This window comes from Lepus europaeus, chromosome 19 (genome assembly GCF_033115175.1).
Source record: "Lepus europaeus isolate LE1 chromosome 19, mLepTim1.pri, whole genome shotgun sequence".
NCBI classification, from domain to species: domain Eukaryota; kingdom Metazoa; phylum Chordata; class Mammalia; order Lagomorpha; family Leporidae; genus Lepus; species Lepus europaeus.
The window spans coordinates 13124919-13144887 of record NC_084845.1 but is presented as its reverse complement, the minus strand read 5'-3'; the positions used below and the strand labels follow the sequence as shown (position 1 = coordinate 13144887).

Genomic DNA, 19969 nt, shown 5'->3' with positions numbered 1-19969 from the left:
TGAGTGTGCATTTGTTTGGGACAAGGCTATCCTCTGAGAGAATTGCAGAACAAATACAAAAATCAAGACATTAAGCATTGATGAAAACTCCTTATCCACACATCCAATTCTGTTTTTGCCTATTGTCAGGATAATGGGCTCTTAGGGCTGACTTTTAAGGTATATCTTGAAAATCCCACCAAATGACCCTTTTTTTCTGGGCCAAAATACAATCTCCAACCCAGGATTTTATCACATTTAGTCTCTTTAAATCTCCAGGTACAATGTCTCTGAATGGTTTTCTTTTGTGACATTGACTTTTTTTGGAAAACTACAAACCATTATTTTGCAGCATATCCCTAGTCTGAGTTTTTCTGCTGCTTCCTCACAGTGAGGGAGCGTCCTGTGCTATTTGTATGCGTATTTGGCAGGAGTTTCACAGCAGTGACACTGTGCCCTGCGTGATGACGGAGTGGAGGGCCCTCTGTGTCAGTGGGCTCAGCGTCTGGGGACTCAACCAACTTTACATCAAAAATCTTTGAAAAAAATTGCCTTTGTAATGAAAATGTACAGGTTATTTTTTTCTTGTCACTATTCCCTATACAATATAAATATAGCAACAATTCACATAGGATTTGTATTGTATTAGTTGTTCTAAGTAACCTGGAGATGATTTAAAGTATAATGGAGGATGTACAGGGCTATATGCCCGTACTTTGCCTTTTTAAATCAGGGTGCTGAGCATCCAAAGATTTTGGTATCCTGGGGGGAGGGGTCCTAGAACCAGCTCCCTGAGGATCCTGAGGAGCAGTGTCCTGACCGTGAAGTTGGGCCTCTTTGATTGAGGTAGATCTGCAGGTTTTCGTCACTATAAAGTTACTGTTTTTCTCTTAGTCATTAATAAGTGATTTGTGGGAGATATTTTAAGACTATGCAAAATGGAAAGGGTTTTAAGGAGGGGAAGACCCTTTTGAGATTTGAGTTTTGGAAGGTTTCTATTGCCAGGGGGCTCTAGGAGGCAGAAGGACCAGAGAGGTGGCCAGGGTGGGACTGTGTGGTGGAGTCCGCGTGAGCCTCCCTGCTCTGGCTGCTGCCAGGAGGTGTTCTCAGCCCAAGGAACAGGCACTACCAGCAGCAAGAGAGGCTGAGCTGAAATACGCACGACCACGGGGTGGCATCTCACAGACTTGCTGTCCAGCAAAAGAAGCCAGACGCAAGAGAGCACGAGCTATAGGAGCCCATTCACAGGAAGTTTGAACACGGGCAAAGCTACTCTGCACTTTGTGGAAGCTCAGTATACTGCGTGCTTGCGACGTGTGCAGTGTTCTGTTATTCTCTACATGCAACAGCACTAGCAAAACCCTGGTCCTTCTGAGCTGCTGTCTGCAAGGCTGAGCCTTTGTTCTGTCGCTGGACCAATGGCCGCTCAGTAAACATCTATGGGGTCAGTGGATGGATGGGTGGATGGATGGGAGGATGGGTGGATGGGTGGGAGGATGGGTGGATGGCTTGCTCTGGAGTGAGTTCTGTGCACAGGTAGGTTCTGAAGGTTTCCAGGAGTGATTCCAGTGTGGGTCTGGGGCTGCCCATGCAGAGGTTGACTGAGGGCTAAAAAGCAGCCCCAGGCCAGCTCTGTGCCCCGCCCGGAGCTTCATCTGTCCAGAGGAGAGGTGTCTGGGCAATTCTCACACAGGTTCAGTAAGGCCTCACGGTGGCTCCGTGCATACCCAGGCTTAGGACCACCCGCCCACCCCCAGGCTCAATGCTCTCCTTCCGCCTCCAGGTGGCGCGCATGGATGGCACTGTGGACACGCCCCCCTGCCTGCGCCTGGCTCACCGCACCTGGGGTTCCCAGAACAGCCTGGTGGAGATGCTGTTCCTCCGGCTGAGCCTTCCGGTCCAGTTCCACCAGCACTTCCGTTGCACCGCAGGGGCCACGCCCTTGGCACCTCCCGGCCTGCAACCCCCACCGGAGGACGAGGCCCGGGCAGCAGAACCCGACCCTGACTACGAAAACCTGCGCCGCTCAGCTGGGGGCTGGGGCGAGGCTGAAGGGGGCAAAGAGGGAACTGCCAAGGAGGGGACACCCGGGGGCACCCCCCAGCCTGGGGTGGAGGCCCAGCTCGTCAGGGCGGAGAATGAGAAGGATGCCACCACGGAGAAGAACAAGAAGAGAGGGTGAGCGGGGGAGCTGGGGGAGGGGGTTGGGGGCTGTCACCCTATTGGGTGCCCTGAGAAACCTCCACGTACCCTAAAGTGGATCCATGTGTAGTCAGGAGACTGAGGGTTCCCATTGCGTCCCTGGGATGCTCCAATTCCCTGAGAATATAAACTTGGGGTACTCTATTAACTGTGTTGAAATATTTTGTCCTTGGGCCCCAAAGGGCTCCACCAATAGACTTCATTATCCACTGACCCTAAAAGGGACTCTTGGGAGAGTTTAGAGCCCCCCAGGGCATCCCAGCGAACGCCAAGTGGTCATCTGTCTACACTGGAGTCTGTTCTCAAAGGTAGCCCCGAAGGCTAACTTCCAGAGAGAGCCTCAGAGGGCACTGGATTGAAACTCAACCTGCTTCTCCTTTATTCCGGCAGTGGTCCTCAGTGAAACGTGAACTCTGGGTCTTAGGGGGATGTCTGGAAGTGATAGAGCACTTCTGGTTATCAAAGTTTACGGGGCGCTGCTGGGGAGCCCAGTGTGCTGGACAGTGCCACACGGTGATGAGCTGTCCTCTCCCAGGTGCAGTTAGCACTCACATGGAAATGCGCATGAGAAAGGCTCCTTTAGGGGGACCACCGTATGTTCCAAAGGAGACCCCCATATTCCCCGACAGCAGCCTTACGTGTGGGTGACCCAGCACCCACAAGCTCAGAGCAGCACCTCCAGAAAGGACTGGGCTGCGGTTGCCAGGAATTCCAGTCTCCTGGAGGCAAGGCCTCAAGCAATAGAAGTGGGGTACCATTTGGACAGATGTGGGGGCTTGATGATCGTGGTGGGGGGTCAGGGGCTGGGCTCGAGGTCTAATTCTCAAGCCGGCCTCTCCTCCCATGCCAGGTTCTTATTCAAGGCCAAGAAGGCCGCCATGATGTCTCAGCCACCAGCCACCCCTTCTCTGCCCCGGCTCCCTCACGACGTGGTGCCTGCTGACAACCGCGATGACCCTGAGATCATCCTCAACACCACCACGGTGTGAACCCAGAAACCCCTCCGCAGGGCATAAGAACCCCTTGACCTCCAAACCCAGTGCTGCAGTCCCCAGTAACTGCCTATACCTGGGGATACCCCAGAGTATACGAGAGACTCAGAATATGACACACACTGAATCCTTTGAACACTAAATCCAAGATAGCCATGGCCTAAAAGTAACAGGGAGCACGAAGAAGATGTAAAGCCCCTGATGGACTCCCAGGGACCCCTAACTGCGGGAGCTAGAACAGTGTAGACCCTGACATTTGGTTCATACATATACATGCAAAACTCCAAATTGAATAATGAGTCTCATATAGTCCTGGGAGCCAAACTTCATAATTATCCCACATAGTTTTGAGCTCCTGCAAATCTGGAATGTTCTATGAGACAGATAGCCCACTGCTTAGGATCACGGGCCACCCAGGTGCCACTTGGGCAGGTGAATTCCCCCCATCTGTCAAATGGAGATAAAAACTGTACCCAGCCAATATGGTGGCCATGAGGTTGCAGTGCGTTCACGTGTGCCAGGGGCCTCAGAGCAGTAAGTGCTATTGCTGACTTTGCTGTAACCTGGAGAGGGGCCTGCATGTGGCAGTGTCACAGAATATCCCCAGGGGTTCCCCAAATGCAGCATCAACAGACACAAAAGAAACAGACATAGCTGCAGGGGGCCTCAAATGGGGCAGCTTCTTGTGAAACCGTCAGAGGGCCAAGTCGGCGTTCCAGGGAGCCCACGTCCCATCCCTTGGACTGACCACTGATCCCCTCCTTGTGTCCTCAGTACTATTACTCCGTGAGGGTCTTCGCGGGTCAGGAGCCCAGCTGCGTATGGGTGGGCTGGGTCACCCCCGACTACCATCAGCACGACATGAACTTTGACCTCAGCAAGGTCCGGGCAGTGACGGTGACCATGGGGGATGAACAAGGCAACGTCCACAGCAGGTGCCAGGGTGGGCTGGATGGGGAGGTGAGGGAGTCTGGGGTGGGGGCCGTGGGAGATCCAGGAACTCTCTGGAAGAGGCAGAGGCTCTGGAGTGCTGGGCACTGACTGGGGAGTCCGCCTCATCCCGTTCCTCTCCCTCCTCTCTTCCTGTTCATTCTCCGATTGCTCCTGCTCTGGTTTTCCCTCCTCCTGCTCTCTCTCCATTTCTCCTTCTTCTCCTCTTTCTCCTCCTCCTCCTACGTCACTACCTCCTTTCTCCTCTTTCTCCTGTGCTCTTTCCTTCCCCTCCGTCCAGGCCTCTTACCAGCCTCTAAGAATTCTAGCTCCAAGGGTCTCAGAATCTGGGATGAGAGGTTTAGGTGTTGAGGTCTGCAGGTGGTGGATGTCTGGGGGTGGGGCTGTGAGGTCAGGGGGTCCTGGGAGCTTGGGGAAGGGGGTGTCTGGGTTCCAGAGGATCTGAGCAGTGACTTCTTCTGTCTTCCCCAGCCTCAAGTGCAGCAACTGCTACATGGTGTGGGGTGGGGACTTCGTGAGCCCCGGGCAGCAGGGCCGGATCAGCCACACGGACCTTGTCATTGGCTGCCTGGTGGACCTGGCCACTGGCTTAATGACCTTCACGGCCAATGGCAAAGAGAGCAACACCTTTTTCCAGGTGAGCCCATCCCTAAGCAACTTAGCAAGAGCATCCTAATGCCCTGGCATCCCAGGAAACCCTTTCCCAAGGCCCCTGCAGCCAGACCCTGGAGAGAGAGGACATACACGATTCCTAGCTTGAACCTTCCACTAAGTGGAGGCCCAGAACCAAGAAGGAGATGGCACAACTTTGACCTTGGAGGGAGGTTGGGGTTCCCTCTGGGGCTGGCTGACTCCAGTCACCACCTTCTCACCAGTCAGAGAACACCTTAGGATGGGCCACGATCCGAAGGTGGGTTTTTACTTTTCAACATTTTATTATGAAAAATGTGAAGCACATAACAAAATCAAAGAGACTGTTGAATGAATGCCCATGTATATCCACCACCTAGGAGCCCCCCTCAGTGTTTGCTACACTGGATTTGCCACATATTTATCCACTACCTATCATTTATCCATCTAAGATGAGTTTTGTAAAACTTTAGTTTCAACTGGGAATTTTTCTTTTTTAAAACTTTATTTATTTATTTGAGAGGCAGAGTTAGAGAGAGGGAGAGACAGAGAGATCAGTCTTCCATCCGCTGGTTCATTTTCCAAATGGTCGCAATGGCCAGCACTGGGTCAGGCTGAAGCCAGGAGCCAGGAGCTTCTTCCAGTTCTCCTGCACAGGCGCAGGGGCCCAAGCACTTGGGCCATCTTCCACTGCTTTCCCAGGCCATTAGTAGAGAGCTAAATTGGAAGAGGAGCAGCCGGGACATGAACCAGCACCCATATAGGATGCCAGAAGGTGGAGGCTTAGCCTGCTAAGCCACAGCGCTGGCCTCTCAACTAGGAATTTCAAAAACATAATGAAAATGGACTAGCATCCTGAACTGCCACGACCCTGTGGCCATCACCCATTCACCACCGATCTTGTTTCATCTGTATGCCGATTCTCTTGGCACCACTGTATGATTTTGAAGGAAATTGCAGACATCATATAGTTTTATCCCTCTTCAGTATGTATATTTAAAAGATAATTATTGTTTCAGAAATATAACCACAATACCACTAAAGAAAGCCCAAGCCCATTAGTTCCTAAATATCATCAAGTGTCCAGTTTGTGTCCACATTTCTTTGCTTCTCTCAAAAATGTCCTCTTACCATTTCCTCGTTTGGCTTGGAATCTAAGCAAGGTCATATATTTTAATTTGACGCTATGTCAAATTATATAAAAATTTATTTGAAAGGCAGAGAAACAGAGGAAGAAAGAGACATACATCCACACAGAGAAAAAGACATGTTTTCCAACCACTGGTTCACTCCTCAAACGCCCATAATAGCTGAGGCTGGGCCAGGCTGAAGCCAGGAGCCCAGAACTCAATCCAAGTCTCCCATGTGGATGGCAAGAGCTTGAGTACTTGGGCCTCCCAGGGCTTACATTAGTGCTGGAAGTGGAGGTGGGGCTCAAACCCAGGCACTCAGATATGGGATTCGAGCATCCTAAGTTATGTCTTACCTGCTGGGCTGAACACCTGCCGGAGTCTCTTTTCATAGAGAGGCCCCCTGAGGCACCTCTTTGTTTGCTGAAGGAACCAGGCAACATGAGGCCCTGGGCACTTTGCTCCTCCATGTGGGGGCCCCAGACCAGCAGGATCAGCATCAGCCAGGAGCTTGTTAGAACTGCAGAATCTTAGGCCCCCTCACCAGTCTTGCTTAAGTGGGGCTTGCATTTTACCAATATCCCAAGGGGCCTGTGTGTACAGTGCCCAGTGGCCTGCAGTCTGGGTGTGGCTGGGGCATCCCTGTGGTGTCACCTGATACTTTACTTCCTTTAGACCGGGGGTAGGGTCCAGCAGTGCCATGAGGTTCAGTGTTGACTTTGGCAATTCGCCTGCACAGGTGGTGGAACCTGTGGCGGTGGATGCTGGTGGTTGGGTTCCACTGGGCAGTGGGCGAGGGGAAGCAGTCAGAGGGCACTTGTTGGGTTTTAAAGAAGGGATGTGCTTGGGAGAGAAGTGGGAAAGGCATTCCTGGTGCGGGACTTGACAGGCACAAAGACCCAGATGACAGGCCAGCCTGGATGGGTAACAGGAGGGACAGCCCAGAGCCACGGCAGAGCCCCTGATGCCCCAGTGTGGGTCTGCAGGATCTGTCCCAGAGTTTGAGGTCTGAGTGCACACTCCCTCCAGCTGGCCTTCTCCCTCACCTTGCCTTCTTCTGTCCGCCAGGTGGAACCCAACACGAAGCTCTTTCCTGCCGTGTTTGTCCTGCCCACCCACCAGAATGTCATCCAATTTGAGCTGGGGAAGCAGAAGGTGAGAGTGGTGGGGGTACCGGGAAGGAGAGGTGGCAGGTAGGAGGGGACAGGAGGGGGTCTCCCTGGAAGTGAGGGAAGACTGGGAATCCTGGCCAACACGTGCGCCCCTCCGTGCCCCCAGAACATCATGCCGCTGTCCGCCGCCATGTTCCTGAGCGAGCGCAAGAACCCAGCGCCGCAGTGTCCACCACGGCTGGAGGTGCAGATGCTGATGCCCGTGTCCTGGAGCCGCATGCCCAACCACTTCCTGCAGGTGGAGACGCGGCGCGCTGGCGAGCGCCTCGGCTGGGCCGTGCAGTGCCAGGATCCCCTGACCATGATGGCGCTGCACATCCCGGAGGAGAACCGGTCAGGGCAGGCCCAGCGCCACAGGGGTGGGGCGGGTGCCACAGCCTTCTAGGGTCGGGATCCAACTCGGTGCCTCTCCCTACATCAAACATGGGGCTCCAGACTGCTTCAGAAAATCCCGGGCTCACCTGGGGTCCCAGATTCAGCTCAGGACTCCCCATGAAAACATGGGGAAACTTTTATCTCCCAAGGGTCATTGGCTATTTAGAACCTAATTCATAGGCCATACAAAATTATGAACTTGAAAATTAGCCTTGCATAGATTTACTGAGGTTTTTTTAAAAGATTTATTTTATTAATTTGAAAGAGTTAGAGAGAGGTAGAGACAGAGGGAGGGGGGGAGGGAGGGAGAGAGAGAGAGAGAGAGAGAGAGAGGAGAGAAGTCGGTCTTCCATCTGCTGGTTCCCTCCCCAAATGGCCTCAAGGGCTGCAGCTGAGCTGAGCTGAAGCCAGGAGCTCCCGCCAGGTCTCCCACGCAGGTGCAGGGGCCCAAGGACTTGGGCCATCCTCCGCGGCTTTCCCAGGCCACAGCAGAGAGCTGGATCAGAAGTGGAGCAGCTGGGACTTGAACTGGCACCCATATGAGATCCCGCTGCTGCAGGCTGGGGCTTTAACCCACTGCACCACAGGGCCGGCCTCGGGTTTACTGAATTTTGAGTCCTGCCTGTGGTTACCTTGGCAAGGCCAGGCCAAATGATTTCACAGGCTTCATGTGGCCTGTGAGGTGCATGTCTGCTGTCCCTGCCCTAGGTGACACCCCAGGGACTCCAGACCTACCCTAGGGGACCCCACCCTGGGTGCCCCTGGACATTACTCAGAGGCCTGGTTACACCCAGCCAGTTCTTGGGGGGGCACCTTAGACATGGCCCATGGAGATTTGAACCCCAGACCCACGGACCCACGCATGCCCAGGGCTATACGTGTGCTCACGTGGGTGCCAGGTGTGCTCTTCAGGACTCCCAGGAGGCTTCCGAGGTCCTCATTCTTTTTTTTTTTTTTTTGACAGGCAGAGTGGATAGTGAGAGAGAGAGAAAGGTCTTCCTTTTTGCCGTTGGTTCACCCTCCAATGGCCGCTGCGGCTGGCACATCGTGCTGATCCGAAGCCAGGAGCCAGGTGCTTCTCCTGGTCTCCCATGCGGGTGCAGGGCCCAAGCACTTGGGCCATCCTCCACTGCCTTCCTGGGCCATAGCAGAGAGCTGGCCTGGAAGAGGGGCAACCGGGATAGAATCCGGTGCCCCAACCGGGACTAGAACCCGGTGTGCCAGCACTGCAAGGCGGAGGATTAGCCTGTTAAGCCACGGCGCCGGCCGAGGTCCTCATTCTTTCCTTTATTCCCCCATTTGACAAGTGGCTCTGGGCTCCTCCTGTGTGGCCAGCAGCACCCCAGGCTGGTGACTCTAAGCCTCTGTGAAGTGACATTCGAGTCGTGCTTCTGTGTGACACAGGGTGCACAGACCTGCCCAGGGGGACTCAGAGCCATTCCCAGGGGCCCCGACACTCTTAGCTGTGAGTTTATTCACCCAACAATTACTTACTGAGCACTTACTATGTGCTAGGCCACTCTTTTTCACTCTAATTAGTTTTGGCCCTGTTGTAGGTGCTGGGAATGTAGCAAAGGAAACAAAACAGGCAGATGAGCCCTGTCCTGGTGGAGTTAGCAGCCTACTGATGAAACACAACCAGGTTACTTGGGCATGCCAGGGAGGGGTTGAACCCAACCTGAGGCGCCCAGTTACACACCAGGGTCACACACGAGGGATCTTCTCCATGGACCCTCGGATGCCCATGTTCCCAACCATCCCAGGGATCCCAGATGTACCCCCGGGGAGTCTCACAGACCTCAAAGGCACTGACAGAACCATTGAAAGATGGCGAGCTCCCCAGCCCTCAGCCCGCGGTACCCTGCCCACCCACCACGATGTATCTAAGCATCCCTTTGCCTCTGTGGTCTGTGCCCGTGTCCGTGTTTCGCATTCCTGCCGCAGGTGCATGGACATCCTGGAGCTGTCCGAGCGCCTGGACCTGCAGCGCTTCCACTCACACACGCTCCGCCTCTACCGCGCGGTGTGCGCCCTGGGCAACAACCGCGTGGCGCATGCTCTGTGCAGCCACGTGGACCAGGCGCAGCTGCTGCACGCGCTGGAGGACGCGCACCTACCCGGGCCCCTGCGCGCGGGCTACTACGACCTCCTCATCAGCATCCACCTGGAAAGCGCCTGCCGCAGCCGCCGCTCCATGCTCTCCGAGTACATCGTGCCGCTCACGCCCGAGACCCGCGCCATCACGCTCTTCCCGCCGGGAAGGAAGGGGGCAAACGCCCGCCGCCACGGCCTGCCCGGCGTTGGCGTCACCACCTCGCTGCGGCCTCCGCACCATTTCTCCGCTCCGTGCTTCGTGGCCGCCCTGCCCGCCGCCGGGGTGGCAGAAGCCCCGGCCCGCCTCAGCCCTGCCATTCCTCTGGAGGCCCTGCGGGACAAGGCGCTGAGGATGCTGGGGGAGGCCGTGCGCGATGGCGGGCAGCACGCCCGCGACCCCGTGGGGGGCTCCGTGGAGTTCCAGTTCGTGCCGGTGCTCAAGCTTGTGTCCACCCTGCTGGTACAGGCTTCCTGCTGCTTCCTCCCGTCCCATTGGCCTTCCACACGCAAGATAATCCACCCACACTGTGTCAGCTCCTCACATGCACCCAGCGACCCGTTCCTCTCTCCACCCATCCACCTTTCAATCTACCTTCCATCACCTTCCATCACCTACCTGTCATTCATTGCCTTTCCTTGCACCTGCTTATCTGTCACCTATTCATATGTTAATGTCTCCTCTCTCTCTCTTATTTATTTGGAAGACAGAGAGATCTTCCATCCACTGGTTCACTCCCCAAATGGCTGCAACAGCCAGAGCTGAACCAATCCGAAGCCAGGAGCCTGGAACGAACTTCTTCCGGGTCTCCCACATGGGTACAGGGACACAAGCACTTGGGTCATCTTCCACTGCTTTCCCAGACCATAGCAGAGAGCTGGATCAGAAGTGGAGCAGCTGGGTCTTGAACAGGCACACATTTGGGATGCTGGCACTGCAGGCTGGGGTTTTAACCCGCTGTGCCACAGCACTGGCCCCAGTCTCTTCTTCCTTTTTCCCATCCACCCATCCACTCTCCAGCCCACCATCATTTACCCCACTAATCAGTCTATCCATCTACCACTCACCTCCGCCCATCCATCCATTCACGTGGGTGAGACAAAGGTGTGGGTGTGGGGGGACTCTCAGGAGTGTGGACAGCAAGGTGGCCGATGCCATCCCTGCTTTGAGAGGCATCCTATCCAGCCATTGCAGAAGTGAACCGGGCAGGTGTGGGAGAAGCAGGTCCGGGGAGTAAGGCTGGTGCCTGGATGTGGAGGCCACAGTGGGGACCCAGCCTTTGTCCTGTAGGTGATGGGCATCTTTGGCGATGAGGATGTGAAACAGATCTTAAAGATGATTGAACCTGAAGTTTTCACTGAGGAAGAGGAGGAGGAAGAAGAGGAGGAGGAGGAGGAAGAAGAGGAAGAGGAGGATGAAGAGGAAAAGGAAGAGGATGAGGAGGAAGAGGAGAAGGAAGATGATGAAAAAGAGGAGGAGGAGGAGGCACCGGAAGGGGAAAAAGAAGATCTGGAGGAGGGGCTGCTCCAGATGAAGTTGCCGGAGTCCGTGAAGTTACAGGTGGGTTGGGCTCTTCCGGTTCGCCAGCCTCGTGCATCTGGGCTGGGAGACGCAGCGTCCGGTGGGGCGTGGGTCTGACCTGGTCCCAGCTAGGGCGGAGCTGGGGGAATGCACGAAGCAGTGGAGTCGTGCTGCAATGCAGCGATGTCTCCGCGTGGCCTGTGGGATGAGACGGCGGAGGAGGTTAGCTTAAGGACCCAAGCAGGAAATGGTGATGGTGGGCCTGGGCGGGGCCGTGAGGAGGGGAGGGGGAGCGGCAAGTTTCAAGGATGATCCTGATGATGGCACTACTGTCCCATTGTGCGTGGGTGGCCTCCCTCAGATGTGCAACCTCCTGGAGTATTTCTGTGACCAAGAGCTGCAGCATCGAGTGGAGTCCCTGGCGGCCTTCGCAGAGCGCTACGTGGACAAGCTCCAGGACAACCAGCGGAGCCGCTACGCCCTCCTCATGAGAGCCTTCACCATGAGTGCAGCTGAGACCGCGAGGCGCACCCGCGAGTTCCGCTCCCCGCCCCAGGAGCAGGTGCTCTGACCCTTGATTCTGGCTGTTCCTACTGCCCGACCCCCCTCCCCGGCGTCTCCCCCATTGGTGGTCCTCAACCTCTAACCCTGCGCTTGACCCTTGACCCTACGGATGCATTTATCTCTAACTCTCATGCCTCTCTGTGAATGAATGTGACCGCTGAGTCATGTCAGACTGACCCTGACCCCTTTCAAACCTCTTCCCCAGACTCCCAGGTGTCCTTTACACTTCGACTCGTTGACCTTGGACAAGGACTGACAGTGGGGTCTTTGAGCTGGGGTCTTACACCCTCTTTCTGTCCTCTGGCCTCTCCTAGATCAACATGCTCTTGCACTTCAAAGATGGCACAGATGAGGAAGACTGCCCTCTCCCCGAGGACATTCGACAGGACTTGCAGGACTTTCATCAAGACCTGCTGGCGCACTGTGGTAAGGAGAGGCCGTCGGACACTGCCCCCGACAGGCCGTCTCTTGAGACCTCTCCGGAAGCTTCCCCAAGACATTTTGAGTTTAAATAGCTACATGATCAACATGATCTGACTGTTGGTTGAATGAGTGAATGGGTGAACGATTAGTGAGCAGACAGATGGTGCGTGGAAGGATGTGTTTGGTGGGCGCCTGGGTGGCTGTATGGACGGATGAGCGGCTACAGACAGGGGGGTGGAGCTGACGGGAAGTTGTGGGAACTGCTGGATGGAAGGAGGGGTGAATAATGAAATGGGAGATGACAGCTGGGGGCGTGGACGCATGAGGAGAAGGGTGGATGGGTGGATGGCTGGGAGTGGGGTGGGGAGATGCTGGCTGGCTAGAGGACAGAGGAGTGACCGTCATTGTTTCTGATGAGGGTTAAGCCAATGCATCTTTTTTTTTTTTTTTTTTTTTGACAGGCAGAGTGGACAGTGAGAGAGAGACAGAGAGAAAGATCCTCCTTTTGCCGTTGGTTCACCCTCCAATGGCCGCTGCGGCCGGCGCATCTAGCCGATCCGAAGCCAGGAGCCAGGTGCTTATCCTGGTCTCCCATGCGGGTGCAGGGCCCAAGCACTTGGGCCATCCTCCACTGCACTCCCTGGCCACAGCAGAGAGCTGGCCTGGAAGAGGGGCAACCGGGACAGGATCGGTGCCCCGACCGGGACTAGAACTCGGTTTGCCGGCGCCGCAAGGCGGAGGATTAGCCTAGTGAGCCGCGGCGCCAGCCCCTTTTTTGCTTTTTAAAAGAGATTTATTTATTTATTTGAGGGCCAGAGTTACAGACAGAGAGAGCAAGAGATAGAGAGAGAGAGAGAGAGAGAGAGAGAGAGAGAGAGATCCTGCATCCATTGGTTCATTCCCCAAATGACTACAACAGCTGGAGCTGGTCCGAGCCTAAGCTAGGAGCCAGGAGCTTCTTCCTATGTGGGTGAAGAGGCCCAATTGCTTGGGCCATCTTAAACTGCTTTCCCAAGCCATTGGCAGAGAGCTGGATCAGAAGTGGAGCAGCCAGGACTCAAACTGGCACCCATATGGGATGCTGGTACTGTAGGCAGAGGCTTAATCTACTGTGCCACAGCACCAGCCCAACTGATAAATCTTATTGAGAGTTCTTGTACATGATAACTCATTTTTCTCTGGTTGACTTCAAGGTTTTCTCTTTGTCTTTGCCTTTGAACAATCTGAGTGTGATGTGTCCAGGTGTGGAGCACTTTGTATTTATCCAGTTTGGAGTTTGTTGAGTTTCTTGGATGTGTAGATTAGTGTTTTCCATCAAAGTTGGAAAGTTTTTGGCAATTATTGCTTCAAATATTTTTCTGCCCCTTTTTCTCCCCTCCTCTGGGGTTCTCGTTGTGCATATATTGATACACTTGATTGTCTCCCAGGTTCCGAGGCAGTCTTCCACTTTTCTTTGTTCTTTTCTTTTCTGGATAATCTGTATGTTCTACCTTCAAGTTCAGTGCTTCTTCTTTTTAAAATTTTTAAAAGATTTATTTATTTATTTGAAAGTCAGAGCTACACAGAGAGAGGAGAGGCAGAGAGAGAGAGGTCTTCCATACGATGGTTCACTCCCCAATTGGCCACAACAGCCAGAGCTGCACCGATCCAAAGCCAGGCACCAGGAGCTTCTTCATGGTCTCCCATGCGGGTGCAGAGGCCCAAGGACTTGGGCCATCTTCTACTCCTTTCCCAGGCCATAGCAGAGGGCTGGGTTGGAAGTGGAGCAGCCAGGACTAGAACCGGCGCCCATATTGGATGCTGGTGCTACAAGCCAGGGCGTTAACCCACTGTGCCACAGCGCCAGCCCCCTCAAGTTCAGTGCTTCTTTCTCCTACCAGCTCAACTATGTTATGGAACCTTTCTAGTGTTTTTAAATTTCAGTTATTATACTTTTGTCTCTTTTTAAAAATGATTTATTTATTTGAAAGGCAAAGATACACAGAGAGAAGATGAGAGAGAGAGAGAGAGAGAGAGAGAGAGAGAGATCTTGCATCTGCTGGTTCACTCCCCAATTGGCTGCAATGGCCAGGGCTGAGCCAGGCAGAAGCCAGGAGCCAGGAGCTTCATCTCAGTCTCTTGTGTGGGTGCAGGAGCCCAAGCACTTGAACCATCCTCTGCTGCTTTCCCAGGCATGGTGCTGGATCAGAAGTGGAGCAGCCCTAGGATTGGAACCTGCACCCATAAGGGATGCTAGCACCATAGGCAGAGGCTTAACCTATGTGACAGAGCCAGCCCCTTTTCCCTATATATATATATATATATATATATATATATATATATATATTTTTTTTTTTTTTTGACAGGCAGAGTGGATAGTGAGAGAGAGAGACAGAGAGAAAGGTCTTCCTTTTTGCCGTTGGTTCACCCTCCAATGGCCGCTGTGGCCGGCGCATCTCGCTGATCCGAAGCCAGGAGCCAGGTGCTTCTCCTGGTCTCCCATGCGGGTGCAGGGCCCAAGCACTTGGGCCATCCTCCACTGCCTTCCCGGGCCATAGCAGAGAGCTGGCCTGGAAGATGGGCAACCGGGATAGAATCCGGCGCCCCGACCGGGACTAGAACCCAGTGTGCCGGCGCCACAAGGCGGAGAATTAGCCTGTTAAGCCACGGCGCCGGCCTTTTTTCCCTATATTTAAAAAAAAATTTTTTTTTTGACAGGCAGAGTGGACAGTGAGAGAGAGAGACAGGGAGCAAGGTCTTCCTTTGCCGTTGGTTCACCCTCCAATGGCCGCCGCGGCTGGCGCGCTGCGACCGGCGCACAGCGCTGATCCGATGGCAGGAGCCAGGTGCTTCTCCTGGTCTCCCATGGGGTGCAGGGCCCAAGCACTTGGGCCATCCTCCACTGCACTCCCTGGCCACAGGAGAGAGCTGGCCTGAAAGAGGGGCAACCGGGATAGAATCCGGTGCCCCAACCGGGACTAGAACCCGGTGTGCCGGTGCCGCAAGGCGGAGAATTAGCCTGTTAAGCCACGGCGCCGGCCTTTTTTCCCTATATTTTAAAAATTTTTTAAAAATATTTATTTTATTTATTTGAAAGAGTTACAGAGAGAGGTAGAGACAGAGAGAGAGAGACCTTCCATCTGCTGGTTCACTCCCCAGATGGCTGCAACAGCCAGAGCTGTGCTGATCCGAAGCCAGGAGCCAGGAGCTTCTTCCAGGTCTCCCACGCGGGTACAGGGTCCAAGGACTTGGGCCGGGACTAGAACTGGTGCCCATATGAGATGCTGGCGTCTCAGTCCAGGGCTTTAACGTAGTGTGCCACAGCGCTGGCCCCCCTGTTTTTTTAAATTAAAAATTTTAAGGCCGGCGCCGTGGCTTAACAGGCTAATCCTCCGCCTTGCGGCGCCGGCACACGGGGTTCTAGTCCCGGTCGGAGCACCGGATTCTATCCCGGTTGCCCCTCTTCCAGGCCAGCTCTCTGCTATGGCCCGGGAAGGCAGAGGAGGATGGCCCAAGTCCTTGGGCCCTGCACCCCATGGGAGACCAGGAGAAGCACCTGGCTCCTGGCTTCGGATCGGCTAGATATGCCGGCCGCAGCGGCCATTGGAGGGTGAACCAACGGCAAAAAGGAAGACCTTTCTCTCTGTCTCTCTCTCTCACTATCCACTCTGCCTGTCAAAAAAAAAAAAAAAAATTTAGGTGCCCGTGCTGTGGCATAGTTGGTAAAGCCGCCATCTGCAGTGCCAGCATCCCATATGGGCAATAGTTCGAGTCCCAGCTGCTCCTCTTCTGATCCAGCTCTCAGCTATGGCCTGGAAAAGCAGCAGAAAATGGCCCGAGTCCTTGGGACCCTGCAGCCATGTGGGATACCCGGAAGAAGCTCCTGGCTTGAGTAAGGTACAACTATGGCTGTTGCGGCCATCTGGGGAGTGAATCAGTGGATGTAAGACCTCTCTCTCTGTCTCTGCTCCTTCCTCTCTGTAGCTCTGCCTTTCAAATAAATAAATAAATAAATCTTTTTAAAAAATAAATTAAAAAATTTTAGTTGAAATGCAATTGTACAGTGACTACTTTTCAACTCCAGACTTTCCATCTGGCTCTTTTTTTTTTTTAATATGATTTTTGACACTTTATTAATATTCTCTTCTGGGTGTGTCACTGTCATCACACTTCTTTTTCATTCTTCATTTATGGTCTCTTTTATTTCTTTTTAAAAGAGTTTCTTTTGGTAAAGACAATGTTTCTATTAATTTTATTTTTTTATTTGAAAGACAGGGTGACAGCGAGGGAAACACAGAGAAAAATCTTTCATCCCCTTGTTTCCTCCCCAAATTGTCACAATGGCCTGGGCTAGGTCAGGCCAAAGCCAGGACACTGGAACTCCATATGAAGTTTTCCCTGTGGGTGCAGGGGCCCAAGGACTTGGGCCATCTTCCACTGCTCTCCCAGGCCATTGCAGGAAGCTGGATCAGAAGTGGAGCAGCCGGGACTCAAACCGGCACTCTGATGTGGGATGCTGGCATCATAAGCAGCAGCTTAACCCACTTTGCCACCAACATCGGCCACTCATGTATTTATCTGAACACATTTGCAATAGCTGAATTAAAAGACAAGCACTTTATATAATGAATAAATGCATAAACATGCATACATATAGAGAAATAAGTGGACGCCCTCCATGACTAATATAGAGAAATGAGTGGACGCCCTCCATGAATAATATAGAGAAATAAGTGGACGCCCCCCATGACTAATATAGAGAAATGAGTGGACGCCCTCCATGGACACATGCGTGAGTGAGCACATGACTGGCTGAGTGAAGCAGCTGAGCAGGTGAGTGGCTAACAGATGAACGACCCTCCCTCTTGGCCACCTGCAGGAATCCAGCTGGAGGGGGAGGAGGAGGAGCCGGAGGAGGAGGCCAGCCTGAGCAGCCGCCTCCTGAGCCTGTTGGAGACCGTGCGGCTGGTGAAGAGGAAGGAGGAGAAGCCCGAGGAGGAGCTGCCAGCCGAGGAGAAAAAGCCCCGTGAGGACCACGGCCCCTGCGGGAGGGCAGGGTGGTTCTGGGGAGCCCCGGTCTCCAACTCAGGCCAGGAGCAGGCAGGAAAGCAGGGGCAGAGAAGCGGCAGTGAGAGGCGGAGTGGAGGGCGGGTGAGAGAGGGGCGAGCTGGGGCTGCGGCTCCCACGTGGGGCGTGCACTGCGTGAGCGCTGAAGCTGACATCCCATGCCGTGGTGGCTTCTGTGTCTCCGGGGCTTTTTGGGTATATTTTCTCCAGGCGTGTGATGACTGCGGCCGGACTGGGCGATGAGAAAAGCAGCCGTGGTCGCTACTGGGCTGGCACGTCATTATGCAGACTTTCTCTTAGCTACATGGGACAAGTGCACAGGATTCACCCTACAGCAATCAGGAAATGCTTCTGGGGCCAACTCTGGGCCAGGCACTGTTAGCAATGCCGGGGAATGTAGCACAGGGGAAATGTCAAAGCACCTGCCTTCGAGATACACATACAGAAATATCCAGGCTAGGCGGTCATGGATGCCAAGAAGACGAATAGCCCTGAGCGACAGGTGGGAGAGGGATGAAGACTGCAGGGCCAGCACTGGGAAGCAGGGATCTGAGGAAGGATGATTGGCACCAAGGGAGCAGCCAGTGCAAAGGCCCTGAGGCAGGGACAAGCTTGGTGAGTTGCAAGGCCAGTGTGGCTGGCGCAGAGTGGACGAGGGGGCAGGTGGTGAGAGGGGAGGGCGGGAAGTGACAGGGCTGGACCAGGCACCCATAAGACCTAGGTCACCTAGCATCATCGTTCAACGCCAGCGTGTGGTAGTTCCTCCTAACCCTGCGGCTTTGGAAAGGGAAAGAGTAGAAGAGAAGGCAAGACAGATAAACGGATGCTGGATGGCGGGGAGGAGAGTCCCAGGTCACCGGAGAGAATAAAGCACCAAGTCATTGTGACGTTTTCAAGTGATCCCGAGTGCATGGGGTTTCTCTTGAAACACCAGCGGAGATTTTACAGCACTGGTAGAATCTGTGCGCTCCCAGGCGCATGGCGCGGTGCAGCTGGTGGTGCTCTGGTGGTTTGCAGTTGTGCGATTTATTCTCTTGAAATTTGGAGGTGGCCTTTATGTTGTGCGATTGGGTGAAGTGAGTGGGGCAGTTCTGGGGACAAGAGAGTCCACTGGAGGTCCACGGCCAGTAGTAACTGTGGAAAACAAGGCCCCTCCCCATGCCTCTGGCTCAGGGCCCCAGGTGCGGGGCTGCCCTTGCACAGCGTCCCCACCCTTGCGCTCCTTTCCCAGAGTCCCTGCAGGAGCTGGTGTCCCACATGGTGGTGCGCTGGGCCCAGGAGGACTACGTGCAGAGCCCTGAGCTGGTGCGGGCCATGTTCAGCCTCCTACACCGGCAGTACGATGGGCTCGGTGAGCTGCTGCGCGCCCTGCCCCGGGCGTACACCATCTCGCCGTCCTCTGTGGAGGACACCATGAGCCTGCTCGAGTGCCTCGGCCAGATCCGCTCGCTGCTCATCGTGCAGATGGGCCCCCAGGAGGAGAACCTCATGATCCAGAGCATCGGGTGAGGCACCACTCCTCCTTTTTGCACACTGCCCTCTCCTTACTTTGCATATCCCCTCCCCTTGATTTGCGTGGGCCCTCCCCTTACTCTACATGCTGTACTTCCCCCTTACCTTGCATAGCCCCTCCTCTTTCTTTACTTGCCCCTGTAATGTCTTCTGGATACAATGATGTCAGCTTCCCGAACATCTGCGCCCCAGCAGCTAACCCGTCTCCCTGGGTACTGCCCCCTTCACCCAGCCCTGGTAACGGCTGTGACCCCCCCTGTGACTCTTGGCCTGAGGCTTATCCTTTCTGAGCTCCAGTGTCCTCATGGATAGCACAGGGAGGGGCCATGCCCGCCCCACAGAGTTGTGTGGCTTTCGTGAGCCCACGCCAGTCATAACGGCAGTAGTTACAGAGGGATTGAGCACTAGTGTCCAGTGTGTATCATCCACTCAGCAAGCATTTGTTAAGTGCCTGCTGTGTACCAGGCCCTTTCTAAGCAACACAACACCTCCAGGTGGAGGCCGCCTTGGATGGAGGCCTCAGTGTTATCTGTGAAGTATGGGTATAATCACAGCTCCACCTGCCAGAGTGGATGTCAAGATGCAGTGAGTAGTTCAGATCCGCAGCAGGGGCGGCGCTGGGCGCAGAGTGAGAGGCAAACGGACGCTGACTTGTCACGATGGGGGTGACGGCACTCCCTGCACTTGGCGTCAGCCAGTCCCTGGTGACCCCGTGCGCTCTGCCCATTTGCAGGAACATCATGAATAACAAAGTCTTCTACCAACACCCGAACCTGATGAGGGCCCTTGGCATGCACGAGACTGTCATGGAGGTCATGGTGAACGTCCTGGGGGGCGGCGAAACCAAGGTAAGGGGCTGGTGGGGGCCGGGGAGCTCGGGGGTGGGGCCGGAGGGGCAGGCACTGACCACCAGCCCCTGCCCTCCCCAGGAGATCCGCTTCCCCAAGATGGTGACGAGCTGCTGCCGCTTCCTCTGCTACTTCTGCCGCATCAGCCGGCAGAACCAGCGCTCCATGTTTGACCACCTGAGCTACCTGCTGGAGAACAGCGGCATCGGCCTGGGTGAGAACCCCAGAGCCCAGGGGCTGCTCCCCAGAGCCCTCGCCCGGCAGCCCACCCAGGCCTGCTGCACTCTGTGCCGCTCACTCAGTCATTCAACCAACCGTCACTCTCCACCCCCCTGCAATGTGGTGCTGGGGCCACCAGTGAGCCAAGCAGTCCTTTCTGGCCCTCGCTGAGCTCACAGTGTGGCAGAAAAGGTGGACAGTGACGTCCGGGAGTCGTCAGATCAGATGAGACACGTGACCCAGCTGGAAAAGGGGAGGCCAGGGAGGGCTTCCCAGAGGAGGTGAGAGAAGCAGGCGTGAGACAGTCTCAGCA

The 19969-nt window shown here is 54.7% G+C and overlaps 1 protein-coding gene across 2 annotated transcripts in view; it reads left to right on the top strand.

The window, feature by feature from the left end:
- Positions 1-19969, top strand: part of RYR1 (ryanodine receptor 1) — a 111300-nt gene that overhangs the window by 26826 nt on the left and 64505 nt on the right. For both annotated transcript variants that reach the window (XM_062175880.1, XM_062175881.1), the window contains exons 28-41: positions 1763-2157; positions 3032-3164; positions 3948-4108; positions 4596-4761; positions 6953-7039; positions 7163-7389; positions 9376-9985; positions 10814-11083; positions 11406-11606; positions 11923-12034; positions 16890-17036; positions 18309-18582; positions 19323-19437; positions 19519-19651. In XM_062175880.1, coding sequence (XP_062031864.1) covers positions 1763-2157; positions 3032-3164; positions 3948-4108; positions 4596-4761; positions 6953-7039; positions 7163-7389; positions 9376-9985; positions 10814-11083; positions 11406-11606; positions 11923-12034; positions 16890-17036; positions 18309-18582; positions 19323-19437; positions 19519-19651 — 3031 coding nt within the window. The remainder of the gene's footprint in view (positions 1-1762; positions 2158-3031; positions 3165-3947; positions 4109-4595; positions 4762-6952; positions 7040-7162; positions 7390-9375; positions 9986-10813; positions 11084-11405; positions 11607-11922; positions 12035-16889; positions 17037-18308; positions 18583-19322; positions 19438-19518; positions 19652-19969) is intronic.